General features: G+C 31.8%; 3 protein-coding genes across 6 annotated transcripts in view; all 3 read right to left on the reverse strand.

Annotated features, from left to right (window-relative positions):
* The window catches only part of LOC131526901 (nuclear receptor coactivator 7), a 29370-nt gene extending 27162 nt beyond the window's left edge, over positions 1 to 2208 (reverse strand). The window contains exons 1-2 of one of the 3 annotated variants that reach the window (XM_058755604.1): positions 1844 to 2208; positions 921 to 1034 (exon numbers count right to left, since the gene is read on the reverse strand). In XM_058755604.1, the coding sequence (XP_058611587.1) occupies positions 921 to 1034; positions 1844 to 1851 (122 nt within the window). In that variant the 5' untranslated portion in view covers positions 1852 to 2208. The remainder of the gene's footprint in view (positions 1 to 920; positions 1035 to 1843) is intronic. The other 2 variants (XM_058755605.1, XM_058755603.1) reach the window with 2 other exon arrangements.
* Positions 2209 to 4523: 2315 nt separating this feature from the next.
* ctsbb (cathepsin Bb) lies at positions 4524 to 11313 on the reverse strand. Its single transcript, XM_058756035.1, has 10 exons — positions 11216 to 11313; positions 10075 to 10195; positions 9880 to 9965; positions 9012 to 9126; positions 8821 to 8936; positions 7992 to 8077; positions 6374 to 6517; positions 6177 to 6293; positions 5962 to 6090; positions 4524 to 4801 (listed from the first exon to the last, which is right to left on the reverse strand). Exons 2-10 carry the CDS (start codon positions 10192 to 10194, stop codon positions 4725 to 4727), a joined length of 990 nt encoding a protein of 329 aa, XP_058612018.1. The 5' UTR covers position 10195; positions 11216 to 11313; the 3' UTR covers positions 4524 to 4724.
* A 2317-nt stretch (positions 11314 to 13630) lies between these two features.
* Positions 13631 to 22853, reverse strand: fdft1 (farnesyl-diphosphate farnesyltransferase 1). 2 transcript variants are annotated; one of them, XM_058755857.1, is made up of 8 exons: positions 22613 to 22853; positions 20303 to 20400; positions 18836 to 19019; positions 17888 to 18016; positions 17497 to 17688; positions 16215 to 16391; positions 14851 to 15003; positions 13631 to 14771 (listed from the first exon to the last, which is right to left on the reverse strand). In XM_058755857.1, the coding sequence occupies exons 1-8, from the start codon at positions 22709 to 22711 to the stop codon at positions 14547 to 14549; spliced, it is 1257 nt and encodes a 418-aa protein (XP_058611840.1). In that variant the 5' UTR covers positions 22712 to 22853; the 3' UTR covers positions 13631 to 14546. The 2 variants fall into 2 exon arrangements, with proteins under 2 accessions (XP_058611840.1, XP_058611839.1); XM_058755856.1 differs by lacking the exon at positions 22613 to 22853 and having other exon boundaries at positions 20303 to 20956.
* Between the last annotated feature and the right edge of the window lie 3 nt (positions 22854 to 22856).

The following is a 22856-nucleotide window of genomic DNA, read 5'->3' on the forward strand; positions in this document are numbered from 1 at the left end:
TAATTTAAAACTTATGTAATAATGACATAGTATCTCATAATATTAACTTATGTTAGTATCTCAAATTCTTGACATTTTTCTCATAATTTCAAATTTGTCATAATTGCGGCTTCTTATATCACAATTTAGCTTTTTGTCATAATTTTGACTTTTTTTCATAATTATTACTCTCTCTTAACTTTGACTTTTTCTCATAATTTCGACTTCGTACGTCGTAATCATGTCTTTTCATAAAAATTTTTTAACATTCGTCACAATTTTGAATTTAAATTTTAAAACTTTGACTTTTTTCCTCGTAATTTCCACTTTAATGACTTTTTAAGTCATAATTTTTACTTAAGAAATAATTAAGACATAGTGTCTCATAATCTTAACTTTTTATGTTAGTATCTCAATTTTTAGACTTTTTTCCTCATAATTTCAACTTTGTGTCATAATTATGACTTTTTTGTCAATTTTGACTTACATCATAATTATGACTCAGCATCTCATCATTTTGACTTAAGTCATAATTATTACCATCTCTTAATTTTAACATTTTACACATAGCAAGGTGTTTTTTTAAAAGTATATAATAAATAAAAAGAAAACAGATAGAATAGAAAAAGAATAGAGCAAGCTAGTAATGTAAATGTAATAATTATGACTTCTTATGTCAAGCTTACAACATAGTATTGCATAATAAAAAAAATTTATGTCATAGTTATGAACTACAAAGCATGATTTTGTTTCTTATGTGACAGAAATGGGCTGTTTCAGCAAAACTACAGCACAAGTTAAAATATCTTATTCCTGAAACAGCATTATTAATTCCTCTTTCAGAGCCCTTAACGTCTGGCCCGCTCCGCATTTAGCTCTCACTTCCCATCAAATGCTTCCTGTAGAAAGTCCTGTGTTATTTTGATCCAAAATCATCTCACCTGGCGAAGTATCCTGGCCTCTTCTCCGTCTTCTCCATTGCGGACGCTTGAAATGCACCAACTCCGAGATCTGGACGCGAAGCGACCTCTCCTTCCGTCGTGCAATGTTCCTGTCTTCACAAAGACACAAAAAGAGAGGTGAATATCGGCCTCTAAATACGTGCACCCTTATCTTGAGCCGCGGGTCAATGGGTCACATAGAGGGTTGCTGCAATAACCCCAATGACCTAAGCATCAGGGACGAGAACCTGTCGATTCAGACTGGATCTAGCCAGGCTGAGCTTGTTTTTTTTTGGGATGAAGCCACTAGATGACATATCTTTATTGTTAAAACACTCATTATTGTTCAAGCTCAACAAAGCCAGTGTTTGATTTGAGATAAGCAGTGATTAGATTGAGCCCAAGCATAACTGATATCTCAAATCAGTCTGCTTTGATAGACGCTTTGGATACATGATGATGTGCAAACCGAATGGATAAACGACAATCGCATTTCAGCTCAATAAACAAGAGAGGGAAACCCACGTTTATCACGTCTGAAATGTGAAACTCACGTTAAGCACGCAATTTCACGCGCGTGCATGCAAAATTACGTCGTGCGCATCACGTTATAGCAGATCTGTCATATGCACGACATTGGAAATTCATACCTTATATGCGTGCATTGCATACAAGGTTTTAAAAATGTTGACAATAAAAACAAAAGATGACATAATGCATGCCTTTATTTATCGTGATCAGCCAAATGATGCATGTTTACGTTATATATATATATATATATATATATATAAACAGTTATATCAATATGTTTATATATCAATGCACAAAGACATTCCTATTGCAATAAATACAATACAGATAATAAAACAAGCATCGGGTTCAGCAGGAATTACATGCACATGTGAAGAGACACAAAAACCCACCTAAACATGTAACACTACATCCCTGAGGGTCCAGCAGCTTCCTTCACTTCTTCGTCAGTCGTCGATCATATCAATAATCTTCTTATTCATGCGGTAAATGCGGATGAGAGTGTGTTATTGTTGATATACACACAAACATGCAGTCCGAGCTAACAGGCTAAAGCTAAAGGTATTAAAGTCCCTCCATATCGAGATTCAAAGCGGATTCCGTTTGTTTCTGAATATTTCGGTAAAACCGACGCCTGTTTTTGGGGACTTTGACCCGTTATATCGAGACTCAATCGGACCAAACGCTAGATGTGCGTGTTTGGGTTTGCAAATAGAATTATTTGTGTATTCATATCTAAATTTAAATGTCGATTTTCTCATAGGTCGAAGTCCTCACGTGCCACGCCCATTTTCCTGTATGATTGACAGGAAAAGCGGAAACGCCCCTCCCCTGCTTTAACTCCAGATCCATGACGTATTTATTTTAGTGCGGTCAAACGATTAATCGCGATTAATCGCATCCCAAATAAAAGTTTTTGTTTATACAATATATTGGAAAAACAAACATATTTTCCACATATATTATTATATTTTTGTATTAATAATACATTATTAATTTGTTATAATAATATATTATCAAATAACACACTATTAACATATGTACTGTGTGGAAAACAAGCAAATTATTAATGCACTATTTAATAAAGTAATAATGTATTCATTTAATAATACTCATTAATAGACTGTAATTATTATTAGTTATTTAATGATATATTTTTATAATAATTTCCCACAAAATCTGCATTATGTGGAAAAACAAACATTTTCTAGAATATTAATAATAATAACTTTAATAATACACTATTATATTTTAATTAACTGATACATTCATAATTAATTAGAATAATTTATTATTTAATAATGAATTATTAATATCAGCATTGTATGGAAAAACAAGCATATTTTCCATAATAATAATACAAATAAAAATACATTATTATTCTTTATTAATTAATGCATGATTAACAAATTATAATAATTTACTTATTTTATTTAAATGTACAATTATTCATATCTAAATTTAAATGTAGATTTTCTCATAGGTCGAAGTCCTCACGTGCCACGCCCATTTTCCTGTATGCGGAAATACCCCTCCCCCGCTTTAACTCCAGATCCATGACCTATTTATTTTAGTGCTGTCAAACGATTAATCGCAATTAATCGCATCCAAAATAAATGTTTTTGTTTATATAATATATGTGTGTGTGTACTGTGTATATTTATTATTTATATATAGATACACACACATGCATATACATATTTCAGAAAAAATATGTTACGTTTATGCATTAATTATATTTATATATAATATAAATTATATGAATATAAATATATACATGTAAATATTTTCAAAATATACACTGTTTGATTTCTGAAGGATCATGTGACACTGAAGACTGAAAATTCAGCTGCGCATCACATAAATAAATTACAGTTTACCAGATATTCATATAGAAAACAGCTATTTTTTGCTGTATTTTGTATCAAATAAATGCAGGCTTCTTTAAAAAACATTAAAAATCTTACTGTTCAAAAACTTTTGAATGGTAGTGTATGTAAAATAAAACAAAAGTACAACTTTTAAAACACGTGTGACAACTTGCCCCAACTTATAACTCTCTTGTCCTGAGGTCACATTTTTTCCTGCTGGTTTAGGTGTATTATACAGCTGATCTTTATGCATTTGCATTTTAGATCAGAATTCATAACCCTGCAAACTTGTTTTGAAGTAGAAGTTCGAACAATGCTCTAGTATAGAGGAACTAGCTGTTATGTAAGTGAAGTTTTGACCTGAAGCAGTAATATGCAGCTGTGGTTGTGCTGTCAGGTGTTTTTAGCTGATTTCAGGGTTTGGTTTCACATGCTGGAACTGAACTGAACACAAACGAGATCTACACCAGATCTGCAGCGACTTGTGGGACTTACGAAGGTCACGACCTGATTCATCGCATATTAAACATGCAGTGCTGCGTGTGATGTTCATTGTATCATTTTACAAATTTCAATCTTTTATTCAGCAAATGTCAGAAATATAAATTTTTAAATGTGTCGCTGCATCAGTGTCTCAGCAGTGGATGCTCTGCAGTGAATGGGTGCCGTCAGAATGAGAGTCCAAACAGCTGATAAAAACACCACAATAATCCACACCACTCCAGTCCTTGAGAAGACAAACACTGAAACAAATCCAGCATTTAGACGTTTTTAACTCAAATACGAGTTTATAATCCATAATAACGCTTCCTTCAGTGAAAAAGTCTATCACATCAAAATCCAGCCACATATGTGTTTAGAGCTGTTTTGATCTGTGCAGATTTCTCTCCTGATTCACCGGAGGAAGTGTTATTATGGATTATAAACTCGTATTTTAGTTAAAAACATCTTAATGTTTCAGCTTTTGTCTTCTCAAGGACTGGAGTGCTGTGGATTATTGTGATGTTTTATCAGACTCTCATTCTGACGGCACCCATTCACTGCAGAGCATCCATTGCTGAGACACTGATGTGATGCAAACCTGATGAAGAAACACACTCATCCTAATATTGGATGGCCTGAGTGCGAGCCAATATTCAGCTCATTTTAAATCTTTACTATTATAAATCAAAGGCTGTACAATAAAAAAAATTGCATGATATAAAATGTAAATGACATATCTTTATTTTTCACATTACCACAATGACAGTTTTGCTTTTAATAATAATTGTCATATATGATTTTAGAATTTTAGTATTAACCACAGCAATGAGACACACATCCAGTTTTATTTCTGTTGATGGCGTGCAGTGAGATGATCGTGTAAATCCAGATGTTGAGCTCGTTTAATGATGAGTTGAGATCAGAGCTGAGGAACACCAGCCACCATCTCACTCTCAATCCCACATTCATCCCGGCCTCTCAGGATCTTAAAATAACCTGCAAAACACACAGATTTACACTGCTGCAATCCCAGACTGAAGATCTGTGTTACATGGAAAAGCAAACATACTTTCAACTATATTTATAACAATAATCATTTAAATAATATATTACGATTTTTAAAAATTAATTAACAGAGTATTCGTTAAATAAAATAGTAATTATTATCAAATAATGAATTATTAAGATCTGTATTGGAAAAACAACATATTTTTCAAATGATTAATAATAATTAATACATAATTATTAATATATTGTTAATTATAATAACGCATTATAAATATTAATTTAGTATTTAATAATGTATTATTATAAGTAATAATGTGTTTTAATAATAAATTATTATAGGTTATGATTATTCTAAATTATTTCATAATAAATTACTATAATAATTTCCCACAAAATCTATTATATGGAAAAACAAACATATTTTCCACATATATTATATATATAATAATACATTATTTATTTGTTATAATAATTTATTTTCAAATAACACACTATTAACATATGTACTGTGTGGAAAAACAAACAAATTATGAATGCACTCATTAATACTCATTAATAGATTGTAATTATTATTAGTTATTTAATTATATATTTTTATAATAATTTAACACAAAATCTGCATTATGTGGAAAAACAAACATTTTCTAGAATATTAATAATAATGACTTTAATAATACACTATTATATTTTAATTAACTGATACATTAATAATTAATTAGAATAATGTATTATTTAATAATGAATTATTAATATCAGCATTGTACGAAAAACAAGCATATTTTCCATAATAATAATAAAAATAAAAATAACACATTATTATTCCTTATTAATTAATGCATAATTTACTAATTGTAATAATTCACTATCCAAAATTAATTATTAAATAATTTTTATAATAAATTCTGATATATTCTATAAAATAATTATATTTTATTTATTTTATAATAAATAATTTAATAAATAATAAAAATAATACATTATTATTCTTTATTAATTAATGCATGATTAAATAATTATAATAATTTACTATCCAAAGTTAATTCTTAAATACTTTTTGATAATAAATTCTGATGTATTTATTTTATAATAAATTATTTAATAAATAATAATAACAATAATAATAATGTTCCCCATGATAATGTTCTCACCGTTGTCGCCCCAGTCGGAGTTCCAGGAGTTGGCCACGAGCCAGTAGGGCGTCCCGTTCTCCTCTCCCCATCCCAGCACCTTCACAGCGTGTCCGCCGAGCTCAGAGCCGCTCACGTGCTGGTAAACACCTGACAGACCAAACACAATCACACATGTTGTGCAGCCCTGCGCAGATGATTGTTAGACACACACAGATGAGGTGATGGTTTCTGACCGCTCTTGTAGAGCAGGAAGTCCTCATAGACGGTGAAGGCTGCCTCCACCGGCCCGCTGCTGTACAGCTCAGTCATGATCTGCTGCTGGTCCGAGGGAAGGTTATACGCTTTATATCCTGCAGGAGGCCACAGAGAGGAGTTAATGCACTGGAGACTAGAGATCCACGAGAGCAGAAGAGCAGAAGAGCAGACTCACCGAAGTGTTTGTCCTGTTTGTACGGGACGCTGTACTGAGGAATACAGGCGGCGTTACACTCAGGTGTGTCCTGCTCTCCGGAGCACGGCGGCCGCGTCCCGTTCACATGATGCTCGCAGGGCTGGATGCTGTACGGTCTGCAACCTAGACACGGCCACACACACCTCACAACTCAGAAATTATTACACTACTTCATTTTCAGAAATTACACAAACTATTTTATTTTATTTTATTATTTTTTATATTTTATTTTAATTTTTTATTTTATTTTATTCTAGGTCTGCCACCTAGAAATGATCGAAAAGACCTCAGAACTCATAAATGTTACAATTATTTTAGTTAAATTGAATGTGTTTTATTTTATTTTAATTTATTACAGAACTCAGAAATTATTCAACCATTTCATTTTCAGAAATTACATAAACTATTTTTAAATATTTTATTTTAATTAAAATTATTTAATAAATTATTTAATAAAATTTTACAATTATTTTATTTAAATTGAATGTGTTTTATTTTATTTTAATTTATTACAGAACTCAGAAATTATTCAACCATTTCATTTTCAGAAATTACATAATTATTTTTACATTTTATTTTATTTTAATTAAAATTATTTAATTATTTAATTAAATTTTACAATTATTTTATTTAAATTGAATATGTTTAATTAATGTATTTTTATTTTATTTTATATTGTATGTTATTTTATTCTAGGTCTGCAACCTAGAAATGTTCAAAAACCTTTAAAAGATCCAATAACTCAGAAGTTCGCCAACTATTTTATTTCCTTTATTTTATTTTTTATTGTTATTTATTTTATTTAATGTTTATTTATATTATATTATATTAGTTTAGTTTATTTTATTATATATATTTTTTTTTCTGTATTTTTATGCTATATAATACATTTTTGTCTAGGTCTACAACCAAGAAACATTAAAAAAAAAATCTCAAAACGTAGAAATGTTACAACTATTTTATTATTATTTTTATTTTTATATTTGTTATATTATTAATTTAAAAATATATTATTATTATTTTATTCTAGGTCTCAACATACCTTAGAAAATCTACAACTATTTTATTTTGTTTGATTTGATTTTGTCTGCAACCTAAAAACATTCAAGAATACCTCCATGATTCTACAACTTTTATTTTATTTCATTTTATTTTATTTGTCTGCAATCTAGAAACAGTCAAAAAGATCTCAGAATTTAGAAATACTATTTTATTCTGTTTTTTTTTTTTTTTTTAATTATTATTTTTAATATTGTTTTTTTTATTATTTAATTGTTTACATTTATTAAATGTTTCACACATGCTATTTCACACTCATTTGCATTTTTTTTTTTTTTTGGAACTCAAAGGGGATATTTAGCATAATATTCATGCCTCCATGCTGTCAGGGTCCATAGTATGTCGTTGCACGTTTGAGAAATGAAACTTTTTAAACCACTACGCTTAAACTCAGTTCAGCAGAATGAATGTCTCAGATGATCTGTTATTGTATTTGATGAGCTTCAGTTCATTTATTCTTGTTGAAAGGCTGAAAAGATCCAGATGAGATCAACACACAGTTTTCTACAGGGACATTGCTGTTCTGATCCAGACTCACCCACGTTAGAGCCATAAAGTCCTCCAGTCACCAGACCGGATTTAGTCCAGTAATCCCACGCCTCTGACGGAAAACCTCCAGAACACCTGCCTCGGGAAAAACAAACCATAAGAGTCATTTCACAGCATTTCATGAGAATTAATACAGATTTTACTGCTCAGATGTTGCTCTTTCGTGGCTCAGGAGACATAATGTTTGCCTCAGATGTGTCTACTAAAATGCCTAAAAACAGAAATACTCAAAAAGATCACAGAAATTTAATTTAATTTAATTTAATTTAATTTAATTTAATTTAATTTAATTTAATTTAATTTAATTTAATTTAATTTAATTTAATTTAATTTAATTTAATTTAATTTAATTTAATTTAATTTAATTTAATTTTAATATATTATTTCTGCAAGCTAAAAATTTCCAAAAAGATCAAGGAAATCTGAAATACTACAAGTAAAATACTAGTATTTTATTAATATACTATTATAGATTATGTTAATATTTTGAATTGTTATTATTATTTATTAAATAATTTATTTGTATATTTTCTGTTGTCACTTTAGTTAAAGTTTAAATAAATTCTTGTGTTTTGTAATTTTATATTATATTTTTATTATTTTATTTTTATTATTTCTTAGTTTGGCTTGTTTTAGTAGGCTATATCAAGTCATACTACATGAAAATTAGAAAAAATAGAACAAATATAATAAGTTTACGTTTTTTAAATGTTTTATTTCTTTTAACATTTCTTTTATTTCAAATAACCTAAATGTGTTTTGGTTTTAGTTAACTATAATAATGTTTGGAGCATCTCCGCCGATCTGAGCTGACGCACCCGAAGCCGCACTGTTGGCAGCAGGACAGCAGGTCTTCAGCTGAGATCTCCACAGACACGTTTCCTTTGCTGTGGATGCAGATGCGATCGGAGATGGCCTCGACCGCGCCGAACGCCTGCGGGACACAAACACACGCTCACACACACACACACACACTGCACGAGTGTCTTCAGCGCTGGAGTGTTTTTACCCAGCAGGAGCCGCAGGAGCCCTGATCCCGGATCTGACTGAGGGTCTTACAGAAGGGCCACTCCGTCCGCGCGTCGAAACTGACCGGGAGCTTCATGTTGGTGCCATGTTTCACCCTACAAATGGAGAAAACACACTGTTTATTACATTTTAATTTATAATTTTAAATTTAATAATTAACTACTAACTATATAAAAAAAAGAATAAATATCTAATTATTTAAAAAAACATTCTATATGTTTGTCAATGCAATAAATTACTCATCATGCATTATTCTGTTGCACGACATGCAATGAGATACAGATACAGTTTTATTTCTGTTTATGGTTTCCAATGAAATGACTGTGCATTATATAATCAATCCTGTAAAATCCAAGCATTGCTGCAATAAAAACCAATACACATTGGGCAGATGCTTTTATCTGAAGCAACTTACATTTATTACATTTTTATCATCGCATTCATCAAATTCCCTGAGACTCGATTGAACTATACGAACATCAATCAAAGACTGTATGCACATTAATTGCATTTACATTACATTTGCATTTATTCATTTAGCAGATGCTTTTATCCAAAGCGACTTACGAATGAGGACAATGGAAGCAATCAAAATCAACAAAAGAGCAATGATATACAAGTGCTATAAGTCTCAGTTAGCTTTGCACAGTACATGTAGCAAGGTTTTTTGTTTGTTAATTATATAACAGATAAAAAGAAAACAGATAGAAAAAGAATACAGAAAGCTAGTGTTAAGAGGTCTTTTTTTACATGAATGGAAAACTCATCTTGTTTATAACCAGTTTAGAGAAAGATCTACTGAAATCTCATATATCGTATGATAATATGATATGGTTATGGTCACTCACGTGTCAGGCAGCAGCGGGCCCTTCAGCATCGTCCCGCAGAGAGACTTCAGATGTTCGTACTTCACGTTCTGGAAGTTCACACCTGCCTGTGAAGAAACCAGAGAGAGAGGAATAAGAAAGAGGAAGAGAGAGCGATGAGCAGGTGCATCAGTATATCGCCTCCAAACAGCACAGTAAACACAGTAAACCTCTCACCGTCCACGTGGTCTTGGCCGTGTTGATAAAGTCGATCATTTCATCATGAGAGTGTGTGGAGAGCTGCGGGCGGCCGCAGGTGACAGACAGCAGAGACCACAGCAAACAGAGACGCCACATCCTGAGAGCCAACGAAACCAGAGCTATTAGAATTACAGGCTCAGATTCACAGCTGAACATTAACATTTAACATGCATGTGCATAAAAAAGAGAAATTAAGACAAAAAATAAGACTATTAATAAAAACAATCTAAGTAAAAAATTATTTTGAATTTTGCTAATTAAACCTTTATTGAAATTATATTAAATTTTATTTAAATATTTGCTTAACCGTGTTTGTAATATTCATGTGAATAAAAAATAAAAATAAGACTGTTATTAATAAAAAATATATATATTTAAATTTCATCAAATCTAAATTTAAAATAAAATACACTGAAAATACATATAATAATTTAGATTTTTTTAAATTAAAATTTTGATTATATTTGATTAACCATGTTTGTAATATTTACGTTAATATAAAAAGACAAATTAGGACTAATAAAAAAATAAGACTATTAATTAAATAATTAAAATGTAAAAAATATTAAAACTAACAATTTAAATCTAACAAATATGCAACCTATATAAAATCTAAATTTTAAGTAAAATATATACAAAATATATATATATTTTTAAACGTGCTACAATGTCATTGAAACATTTGATTAACCATGTTTGTAATATTCATTGATGTAAAAAAGACACAGTCTAATAAAAATTAAGACTATTAATAATTAAAATATCAAATATATTTAAATTAGATAAATTCTAAATAAAAATAAATAAAAATTTCAAAATTACCCCCCTTTTATTCAAACCTATTACAATGTCATTGAAATATTTGTTTAACTGTTTGTAACATTCATTGGTATTAAAAAAGACAAATAAAGACAAATTAAATTTAATACTAAATAATTAAATATATTAGACTATATTATTAAACATCTGATTAACCATGTTTCTAAGTCTATACTAAGTCTTTGCTACACTTGCAACTGTTAACATCAAGGTAAAAACTTTTCGTGCCACATTATTTTAAATTATTCATTTTAAACACTGATATCATGTACATTTACATTGTAAAAGCAGACTTTACCTGAGCTTTATCTGTTCCTCTGTCTTTGAAACTGAAGAGTCACAAAGTGACAAAATGTGAAACTTGCTCCGCTAAAAACCCTTGTGCAGTAAAACATCATGTGGCAGACAGTCAGGTGGCTTTTACAGCATCACAGGACGAGCAAAAGTCTGATACGCAGAAAGTGTTGATGTCTGCAGGTATGAACATGTGATTCAGAGCTGTGTTTACTTTCATCACAACAACAACAGCCAAAAATATCACCTTTATACAAAACACACCACCTTCATGCTGCTGGAGTGCTCTGGGTGGTTGCCAGGGTGTTGCTACGTGGTTGCTATGGTGTTAACAGTTGCTAGAGCGTTGCTAGGATGTTGTTGAGTGTTGTTACAGTGTTCCAGGTAATTGCTAGAGTGTTGCTAAGGTAATATGGGTGGTTGCCAGGGTGTTTGTAAGTGGTTGCTATGGTGTTAGCGTTGCTAGAGCGTTGCTAGGATGTTGCTGAGTGTTGTTACAGTGTTCCAGGTAATTGCTAGAGTGTTGCTAAGGTACTCTGGGTGGTTGCCAGGGTGTTGCTAAGTGGTTGCTATGGTGCTATAGCATTGCTAGGATGTTGTTAAGTGTTGTTACAGTGTTCCAGGTAATTGCTAGTGTTGCTAAGGTAATCTGGGTGGTTCCCAGGGTGTTTGTAAGTGGTTGCTATGGTGTTATAGTCGCTAGAGCGTTGCTAGGATGTTGTTGAGTGTTTTTACAGTGTTCCAGGTAATTGCTAGAGTGTTGCTAAGGTAATATGGGTGGTTGCCAGGGTGTTGCCAAGTTCCTAAATGCTAAAATACACATCAACATTCAATGAATCAAATGAAATTCATTTTTAATATCTTTATTATCTCTAAATATATTTACATTTCAAACTCCCACATTACATAGCAATGCTAATTAAACCAATCTTTGATATGTACAAAGTTCTCGCTAGCTTTTCCACATAAAAGCGGAATATTAAGGGCACTTTACAGTCGTCTGCTGTAGTTATTGTGGATATTTGGTTCTTTACTCTGCAGTGACTAAATATTCAAACTGACCCAATGAAAATGGACCAATTCATGTGCAAAACCAGACTGGAATCCAGTGTTTCACAATGTTGAGATGAGACCGGACAGATGATAAACTCCTTTGATGTTTGCACACTTCTGTTCTGAAACCACACGAGTGAATCTGATGAAAGCAGTCAAGAACACATCTGCTCATTTTACACCCCATAATCAAAAACAGACAAACAAACAAACAAAAATCTATTTTTTGGACGATTCAAAGTTTGTGCAAAAGTGACATTATTTTCATAATTATTATTTTTTACTATACATTTTATATATAATTTTTAAATGATTTTATTTTATTCACAAAATCTAGTAACAGCACTGAGAAATTGTGTAATGAAAATAATGCAAAGAATTATAATGCATTATTCAATTATACAATTTTTTAGTGCTGATATTAGATTTTTGTAAATAAAATAAAATAATTCCATTATTGTTTTTTACATTGTGAAGTATTATAATATAATATATTATTAATATAATAAATTCCAATGCAAAAAATAGTAATGGTCTAAAAATTTTGCTTTTTTTTTAGGATAAATATGATCTAGACATGTTCTTGACAAATTTCGTACATTTCACCCAACAAAACTAACGTGACAAACGGTTTCTGCAGCTGCTTGAGAGTCAAACAAATCTCTGTCCAAATGACAGGCTGTGATTATTTTATACTGGAACGAACCCTTTTTCTGCACGTGTGCTTGACGTTTAGGATGATTTGATGGAACAGAACAGAAAATCCTCAGCGTCATAAAAATAACTTTAGAATAATTAACATTTGGGCGTCTCAAATGTAGCTACATAAACATCCATTAAAGACGCACAACTGAACACAGAACAACCGAGTGAAACTCACAAAACAAGTCATCAGACCATATATCACCACAAAAACAAGAGAAAAAAAATTTACTATATTTTTAATATGTATTTCATGTATAAAAACTAATTAAATAGATAAAACTATATATGTAGTTTTTACATATGTACTTGCATATACATTTTTATATATTTAATGTTACATGAAATACATAGAAAAGCATGTGTATGCATATGTGTATATATATTAGTTTACATATTTACTTTTCTATATGTAAAACACATATATAAATATATATATATATATATATATATATATATATATATATATATATATATATAAACTAAAATATAAATATAAAAATTAAAGGGATGTAATTTGTTTTATATTTTAATAAAGTCATTAAATATATAAAACTACATGTATAATTTTATATATTTAATTAGTTTTATATATGTAATACACAGAAAGCTATATATATATATATATATATATATATATATATATAATTTATACTTTTCTCTCTCTCTATATATATATTCTTTTCTATATATTACAAAACTAATAAAATAAAACTAATAAACTATAAAACTAATAAAAACTATAAAATCTAATTCAATTTATAAAATTATATATAATTATTTTATTGGTAACACTTTACAATAAGGTGTCATTTGTTAACATTAGTTTAATGTATTAACTAACATGAACAAACAATGAACAATGCATTTATTACTCTATTTATTAATCTTTGTTAATGTTTATGAAAATACAGTTGTTCATTGTTTATTCATGTTAGTTCACAGTGCATTAAATAACGTTAACAAACTCAACTCGTGATTTTAATAATGCATTAGTAAATGCTGAAATTAACATTAACTAAGATTAATAAATGCTGTAGAAGTTTTGTTCCTTCTTAGTTCATGTTTGCTAATGTTGTTAACTAATGAACCTTATTGTAGTGTTACCATTAGATTTTGGGGTGAAAATTACCTGAACAACTTTAAGTGAAATAAAAAAACCATTCATTGCCATTAAAGTGAAATTACTGAACCTAAAATTAGGAGCCTTTTTTACAAGAACATTTCAAATGGCACTTAGAGGCTTTTGCATCTGAACTCTTCATATACATATTTTTTTTCTTTTCTCTCTCTTTATATATATATATATATATATATATATATAGAGAGAGAGAGAGAGAGAGAGAGAGAGAGAGAGAGAGAGAGAGCGAGTGAGTGAGAAAAAAAAATATTTTCTATATATTACATATATAAAAACTAATTTATATATATACACACGCATTTTTTTATTTTTTTTCTCATTTGATTTTGGGGTGAAAATGACCTGAACAACTTTTAGTGAAACAGAAAGAAAGCTAAGACTCCCAGACTGGTGGCTGTGTGCAGCGCAGTGGTTTGGCAGAGTGAGTTTGGCCGGGGTCTCAGTGTCCCTGCATGTCGGCGCCCCCCGGTGGCTGGCCGGCCGTGGCGTTTAGGTACTGCCAGCTGAGCGCCGCTAGCAGCATGGCGGCCGAGACGTAGACGGGAGAGATGTGGTGCGCTCGGGACGAGAGCGCGGCTGGAGACAGGCTCTTCTCATGGATGAGGCTCAGGATGCGCAGCGTCTTCTCTCGGGACGGGTCCGTGGCGGACACCTTCTGCAGGATCTGTGAGGAGAGGAGAGGAGGGATCAGCGGCGCAAACGACTGCACTACGGAGGACAGCGAAGCGTGTTTTCGGACGCACCTCCTGACTGTACTGCGCAATGATGCTCTGGACGGCGCCCATGTTTGTGGCCTGCATCATGAGCGTCACCGCCTGACCCTTCCGGATCTTCACCACACCCTGAAACACCTGAGGATTGTTGTAGCACGCCGACAGAGTCGCTATCGCCATCACCTGACCGGAGGAGGAACAACACAATCACAGTCATTCCAGTTTTAGTAAAGTTCAAATTAAACTAAAAAAATCTATTTTTTTGCATTTGTAGGTTTAAGCGTAAGTTTTTATTTCTTTTTTGAATATATTTTTTTTATATTTTCCATTTTCATTTGAATTTTAATAATTCTGTTGTGCATTTTAGCCATTTTTATGAATCTTTGTTTCTAATGTCTTTTTAGTTTGCATTAAATTTTTGTCTCAGTTTTAGTTTTTAGTAATTTTAGCACTTGTGCAAAACAAAAATGAGAAATTCAGCCTGAAACAAAATGTGTAAGTTTTTAATATTCTATATTTAAATCATTTTTATTTATTATATTTTCCATTCGAATTTGAATAATTCTGTTGTCCGTTTTAGCCATTTTTATTAATTATTGTTTTTTAATATCTTTTTAGTTTTTATAAAATTTTAGTTTGTTTTAGTTTTAGTAATTTTAGCACTTACACAAAACAAAAATGACAAATTCTCCCTTCATAACTGAGTTAAAGTTTTTAACATTATATATTGAATTAAGTTTTATATTTTACATTTTCATTTTACGTTCAAGTCTTAGAAATTGTGTTTTAGTCATTTTTATTAGTTTTTGCGTTTAGTCATTTTATTTAGTTTTTATTAATTTTTAGTAATTTTAGCACTTTAACTTAAACTTAAAAAACATTAAAAAATTCTGCTTTCATAAGTGAAATAAAATAAGCCTTATTTTTCCTATTGTATTTTGAATGAGTTTTTATTGGTATATTTTCTGTTTTAATTTTAAAGTTTTATTAATTTTGTCGTTTTAGGCATTGTTCGTTTTTTGAATATCAATCTAGTTTTTAGAAATTTTTATTTGTTTTAGTCATTTCAGTACTAAATGAAAATGTGAAATTTTGAAAATTTTTATTTCGGTTTAACATTTTAATTTTAACTCATGTAAATCTTTTTGGTAATTTTAATATTAGTTAATGACTGCATCTATGCATGTTTGCATAGAAAAGCAATAGAAAAGCTGTACAGTGGAGCGTTTTTATAACCATGCATTCATCTGTGTGCAATTCCCATATTATTTATATTTACTTCTATAATCTGCACCCTTATAGCATTAATGTTTGCCACTGAACGTGCTCTAGTGTTATTAAACTCCACATAAACAGATGAAGGTTCAGCGGTCAGCGTGAGAAATGAATCAGACCTGAGGAATGGCACAGAAGTTGAAGACGCTCTGGTTGCGGAGGCGGGACAGATATTCGATGACGTCTGGGACGTGATGGAGAGCATCGGTCACCAGCAGGTTGAGGCAGGACAGGGCAGAGCTCAGGTGCTGAGGATGAGCCAAATCCTCCAGACGCGACGCAAACTGACTCCAGGCCTGCGGCACACAAACAGCCATCACTCACACATGCATCGTAAAACATGATCGCAATTTTAACCCTCTGAGCCCCTCCATTTCTGGGTCACACTTACTACCTTGAGTCTTGAAATGTAACTTTTTTTCCCCCAGGTGATATATTTTTGGATTTTTATTTAGAATTTTGAGGGGACTAAATAAAAATAAATAAATGAAAACAAACAAACAAACAAACAAAAACGTAATAATTGATGCAGACATAAAAAAAATGACAAAAACACAATACAAAATTATGTTTTATTTTTATACTTTGTTTTCCTTTTTTAATTTTGCTTAAAGTTTTAGTAATTTTGTTGTGTTTTTGATAAATTGCACACAATTAAAATGATAATTATGTCATTACTCAAAATAAAAATAAACATTAACTGAAATAAAATATGAAAAACATAAACCTATTTTAGCTAGTTGCAAACCAATATTTCTCACCTTTCATTTAGTTTAAGTTCAAATACTGCAGTAACTCAAGCTAAATAAACTTACCAAGTCAAAACTGAAACTTTATTTAAAAATGCACCTATTTAAATAAATAAATAAAATAACAAACGTACACAAAAAAATATACAGACACAGAAAAATTACAAAAACAGAGTAAAATGACTAAAGCTTTCAAATTAAAATGAAAACAGAAAATATAAAATATTTTATTTCAGCTAGTTGCCAAGAAAACATCTCAGTTTTGTTTAACTTAAGCACTAAAATGATTAAAACTAAATAAATAAAACAAAACACTAAACTTCAGACATACTTAGAAAAAACTAAAAAAACACCAACTAACAGAACTGCTCAATATTTAAGTAAAAAAGACAATTTAAATGATAAAAGTATAGCAATGATAGTAAAATAACACGTACAAAAGAGCTTTTATGATTCTAAACGGAACATTAAAATTATATCAATTAATGAAATACCGTAAATTTAACATCAGTCCTGTAAAAGCTAAAATACTGCTACTGTATTTTGTCTGCTAAAGTTCTGGCAACCAAAGCTGCCATGGTTTATTGTTAATTTGCAGTGTAGATTGAACAGGTATCAGGAATGGGACGAGAGCAGGGTTAAAGGTTTGTACCTCCTGCGGCCAGAAGGCCCTTCCCTCCTGCTGGTCCTCCAGATAGTCCCTGATGATGTTGGTCTTCTGGAGGAACAGACCCATGGAGTTTGCCAGCTCCGTGTCCCGGCCCACCTCAGTGTCCTCCAGCTGGGACGCCGAGAACAGACGGGACAGACCGATCCCCACCAGACCGGCCACATAATGACAGTACTGAGGGAGAAACATTTACACACAGCCGGACAGATGTTTACAACATTACACATGACAAACGTCTCATGCAGAATGTCAGACATGCTATAAAATGCAATGAGAGCACTTCTGCATCGGTTTGGTGAGTTATATGTATATAAATCTCCATGCAGATGGATAAACATCAAATTAACACGTCAAATACGTGTGTAAAGTTAACCTTGTCCCACTCTTTCATGGAGGAAACCTTCTTCTCCAGGAATTCGGCCATTCCCACACCCATCCGGTGACAAATGTCTGAAATCACATCACGATACTGCTGGCCCAAATTCCTGAACTCCACTGAAATCTGAGGAAAACGGAACGAAAGTGTGCTTTAAAAAAAGCATAAAATAAAAACAACAAAAAAATCCCATGCAATAATAAACAACAGAGAAGATATTAAAAGCAGAAGTGTAATTAAAAATGCCGCATTTTACAAAAGCAGCAAACAACAACATGAAGAAAAATGTGGCTCAAGTTCAAGTTGGTTTACGTCAAAATAAAATAAAATAAATAAATCTACTGCTTTTCTTTGCTGTTTTAGTGAGTCATACGAAACCAGGGTTTATATCAGGGGTATAATAAATAAATAAATAAATCATATGTCTGATAAAAAGGTTATTTTTCTTATTTAAAATTGAAATATTTAAAAGGTCTTATTTAATGCTTTTTATTTTAAGATTTAAATATAAATGGCCATTCTTGTACTAAATTAAATTTGTTGATTTATGTTGGTTCAAAAATGCTATGTTATTATAAAACAAATTTATATTGTATTTCTTAATATGTTTTATAAATTAAATATTTCATATATAAATACATTTTGTTTTATATATATATATATATATATATATATATATGTGTGTGTGTGTGTGTGTGTGTGCGTATAATCACAACTGAGAACAGTGACAATTATACTCATGAATTTATAATAAATAATGTACAATTTTTAACAGTTACAAAACAGTTATTAAAACAATCTTATTACTGTAATGAAAATGTAAAATTAGAATTTGGAGACGCTTTTAATTATCATAAAAATAATGCCAAAAAAGCAAACAAACAAAAAACATAATAGTTGCAATAAAATCCTAAAAATCTATATTTTGTAAGGAACTGGACTGACCGTGGGGAAATCCTCCAGCACCTGCCGGTCCTTCTCTCTGCTCTCGCTGAAGCTCCACTCCGGCTGATAGAGGAACGTGTGGAAGTCCTGCAGCAACGGGACCTTCTTCTCCAGCGGGATGCTCATGTCGTCCTCCATGGTGTCCAGAGCTCGCAGAACCAGGTAGAAAATACACACCGCATGCCTGAGTGAGAGACGTGAATGACTTAACACCCACGAAGATCTGCAATGCATTTCTAAACGGAGCGAACAAACATCACCTATACTGAGCAGCTGATATAAATACAACACAGCAGGTCCAGAAACATGCCGCGAATATCTGAATGAATGCTTTACATGTTTTACTGTAATATTATCCTAGAAATATGAAGACAAAGTGTGCACAATTTTTAGAAACATTAATGCAAAATAGCAGATTTATATTGTTTACAATTTAGAGTACAAATTGTTATAGAATTTATAGAAATCTTGCATTTTGCATGCATATATATATATATATATATATAAATCTGCAATTTTGCACATATATATGTGTGTGTATACATTTATACAATAGACAGATATGCAAAATGGCAGATTTTTTCTATTTTCTGTTATAAAATATATTGCATTATGCATTATATGTATATATGTATATATATATATATATATATAGATATTTGAGTGTGTGTGCAAAATGCCAGATAACGTATTGAAAATAGATTTCTGTAAATTCCATATTTCTATATCTTCTATTAAATAATATTAATAATAACAATAATGCACATTTGTATCACATATATTAATCTACCTCTACACACACACACACAAACACACATACATATACATATATATATATATATAAAAATATAAATGCATGCCAGATTGCTATAACTTCTATAACTGCACACACACAAACATGTATTCATAAATTTTATACATTGAAGTATGTACTTAGAGAACGTATGTACTAACTTATAGAACGTAAGGTATATAAGCAGGCAGGTTTTACATACATACATAGCATATACTGTATAAATGCATGCAAAATGCCAGATTTCTATAACTCCTATTACATAAGGCATAACTTATAAACTTGAAAATAAATCTGCCGTTTTGCACACACAAAGATATATTCATAAAGTGTATACACTGAAGTATGTACATAGAGAATGCATGTACTTATAACTTATAAAATGTAAGCTATGGAGTATGCAAGCTAACAGGTTTGTTTTAGGTGCATGATAGATTAGCATGATGCAAAAGACTTTGCAAAACTGCACAGAAGTTCCTGACGTCCATGTGATCTCGAGCAACTTCTTAAGAAGACACATGCTCCTCAAGGTCATTTATATATAACCACAAACCTTGCAAACAAGTAAAGCACACTTAAATGCGTTCAAAATGTGCATATGCTTCTCTGCACAGCGCAGCGCTTCTAAAGCGGCTGTTTACTGGCGGAGGTCACGCCTCTCCCGCGGATCTTACCGCAGCTCTCCGTCCAGGGCCTGGATCACCGCCGCGAAGCTCCGGCTGGTCTGGTTCAGATACGCGTAGCAGGTCCGCAGGGTTTCGCTCATGGAGTCCTGGCAGGAGAAGCACACATAAGCGGGGTGTCGGTGAGTCCGGAGCGGGTGAGGAGAACGGGTCACCAGCCGCCCTTCCTGCGCGCTGCGCCGCCCGCCGGAGAGCACCGAGCGCAGCGACAACGAGCGCTTGATCACGGAGAACGGCGCGGCGCTCTTACCGCCGACCCCAGCCATGAGCGAACGAGCTCCTGCAACTCCTGCTTCTGTTTACAAGCAGCTAAAAACTTTTAAACTTTATTTAAACTCTTAGTAAACTCATTCGCATGAGGGGAAGTGAAACCGAGCTTCAGAGGGGCACGCCTGATATAGCCTATCAGTAATCTGATATGTATACAACAGACTATTAGAGCGTTTCACCTCATATTGAGGGTTTTTTTTATTGGCTGGGGTTTGATTCTCCTCCCCGTTTTTGACGATAAAGCACACGAGCGTTTTCAGAGCGACTGAAAAATACCGCGGCAGTTTAGCAAGTATGCACTACTAGCCGAGTCAAGTATGGACACGCCCACTCAAACTTTTTTCCACATTTTAAAACAACAGCAAAGTGATCATCATAACTGTGTATGGGACATGTGTGGTGACCGAAGCATAAAATAAATAAATGAATAAAAATTATTAAAACTCATATGGACCACAAAATGAGTCATAAGGGTCATTTTTTAAACTGAGATTTATACATCATCTGAAAGCGTAATAAATAAGCTTTCCATTGATGTATGGTTTGTTAGGATCAGACAATATTTGGCTGAGATACAACTATTTGAATATCTGGAATCTGAGGGTGCAAAAAAATCAAAATATTGAGAAAATCACCTTTAAAGTTGTTCAAATGAAGTTCTTAGCAATGCATATTGCTAATCAGAAATTAAATTTTGATATATTTACGGTACGAAATTTACAAAATATCTTCATGGAACATGATCTTTACTTAATATCCTAAAGATTAAAAGAAAAATCCATAATTTTGACCCATACAATGTATTGTTGGCTATTGTTACAAATATACCTGTGCTACTCATGACTGGTTTTGTGCTCCAGGGTCACATTTGAGCTTCTAGTAGATTATCCAGATGTACGCTTGACATGTGTTGCTGTTATTCTTCAGTATCCGCTACAACTCAAAAATAGTCTACATTTAAAAAATTTTACTCAAATTAAAATGTAGATTTTTAATGAAATTCATACATGGAATGTTCTTATATTTATCTACAAATTTAATTTCAAGCTTTTAATTCAGTCACGTGTGTCCAAACCTTTGGCTAGTAGTACATAGGCATATATTAAAATGAGTACGCACATATTGTCGAATTGCATTTATACAAACTAATATATAGGTAGATATTGCATACACTGTAAAAAGTGATAAGTTGACTTAACTTTAAAAAATTGAGGAAACCTGTTGCCTTAAAATTTTTAAGTAAATGATAATTAAAAAAATAAGTTAACGAATTGTCAAGTTCACTTAACTTTTAAAAAACAATTATTATATACTTAATAATTTTAAGGCAACGGGTTTCCTCAATTTTTTTAAGTTAAGTCAATTTATCATTTTCTACAGTGTATGCAAATCTCTTATAGGCCATTACTAATAAAAAGATTAACCAAGCAACCCAAACGACACTTAAAACAGGCTAATTCTTGACGCAATACAGTTTTAAAATAACTATAATGTAGATTTAAAAGCATATATGTGTCATTAAGTATTACAGTTTACACTAACAGTTATAAAACAACACACGGAAAACAAAAGTATAAAGATACAGCGACATCTAGTGGTACAGAGAACAACTTTATCTATCTATCTATCTATCTATCTATCTATGTATGTATGTGGATGTGGATTAGCTGTCAAACATGCGCAGAGCATCATCACCCATGTCTGACCCTCCAGTCGTCAAAGCTCATTATATAAGACGAATCCTCGGGTCTCCTGTCTGTTAAAACTAACCTTCCTCCAAACCAGGATTAAATCAAATCCATTCGATGCTGACACCGTTTATGCACTGCTTGCTGGAAAAGCATAAATAAAGTGACATCTTTAGAACTGCAGCTGATGCATTTTATTTCATCTCTGCTTAATCTTCTTAAAATACGTGTTTTTAGTGATCATTAATAAAATCTGACATGCATAATGACAGATAAATGCAAAACATGTATTGTGAACAGGGAATGAATGTTAGGGATGAACGCTCAAAATGCATTTACTTACATAATCCAATTTAGGCATAACAGAACGACAGCCTCCTATTTTGTATTTAAAGAGGTTGATTAGTTCTTCCGGGTGTCCTAGAGACTTGAGGATGTCCATTTTCGCCGTGTGTTTATGAGGACGCTTTTCTTAACAGGTGAGCTGAAATTCACGCGCTGCTATTTCATTCAAATTCCACAGAGATCCAAGACAGCATCAATGCTAACCTGCGCGGCGACAATCCCTCACTCACACGATCGACTGA

Source organism: Onychostoma macrolepis, chromosome 20 (assembly GCF_012432095.1).
Source record: "Onychostoma macrolepis isolate SWU-2019 chromosome 20, ASM1243209v1, whole genome shotgun sequence".
In the NCBI taxonomy this organism is placed as follows: domain Eukaryota; kingdom Metazoa; phylum Chordata; class Actinopteri; order Cypriniformes; family Cyprinidae; genus Onychostoma; species Onychostoma macrolepis.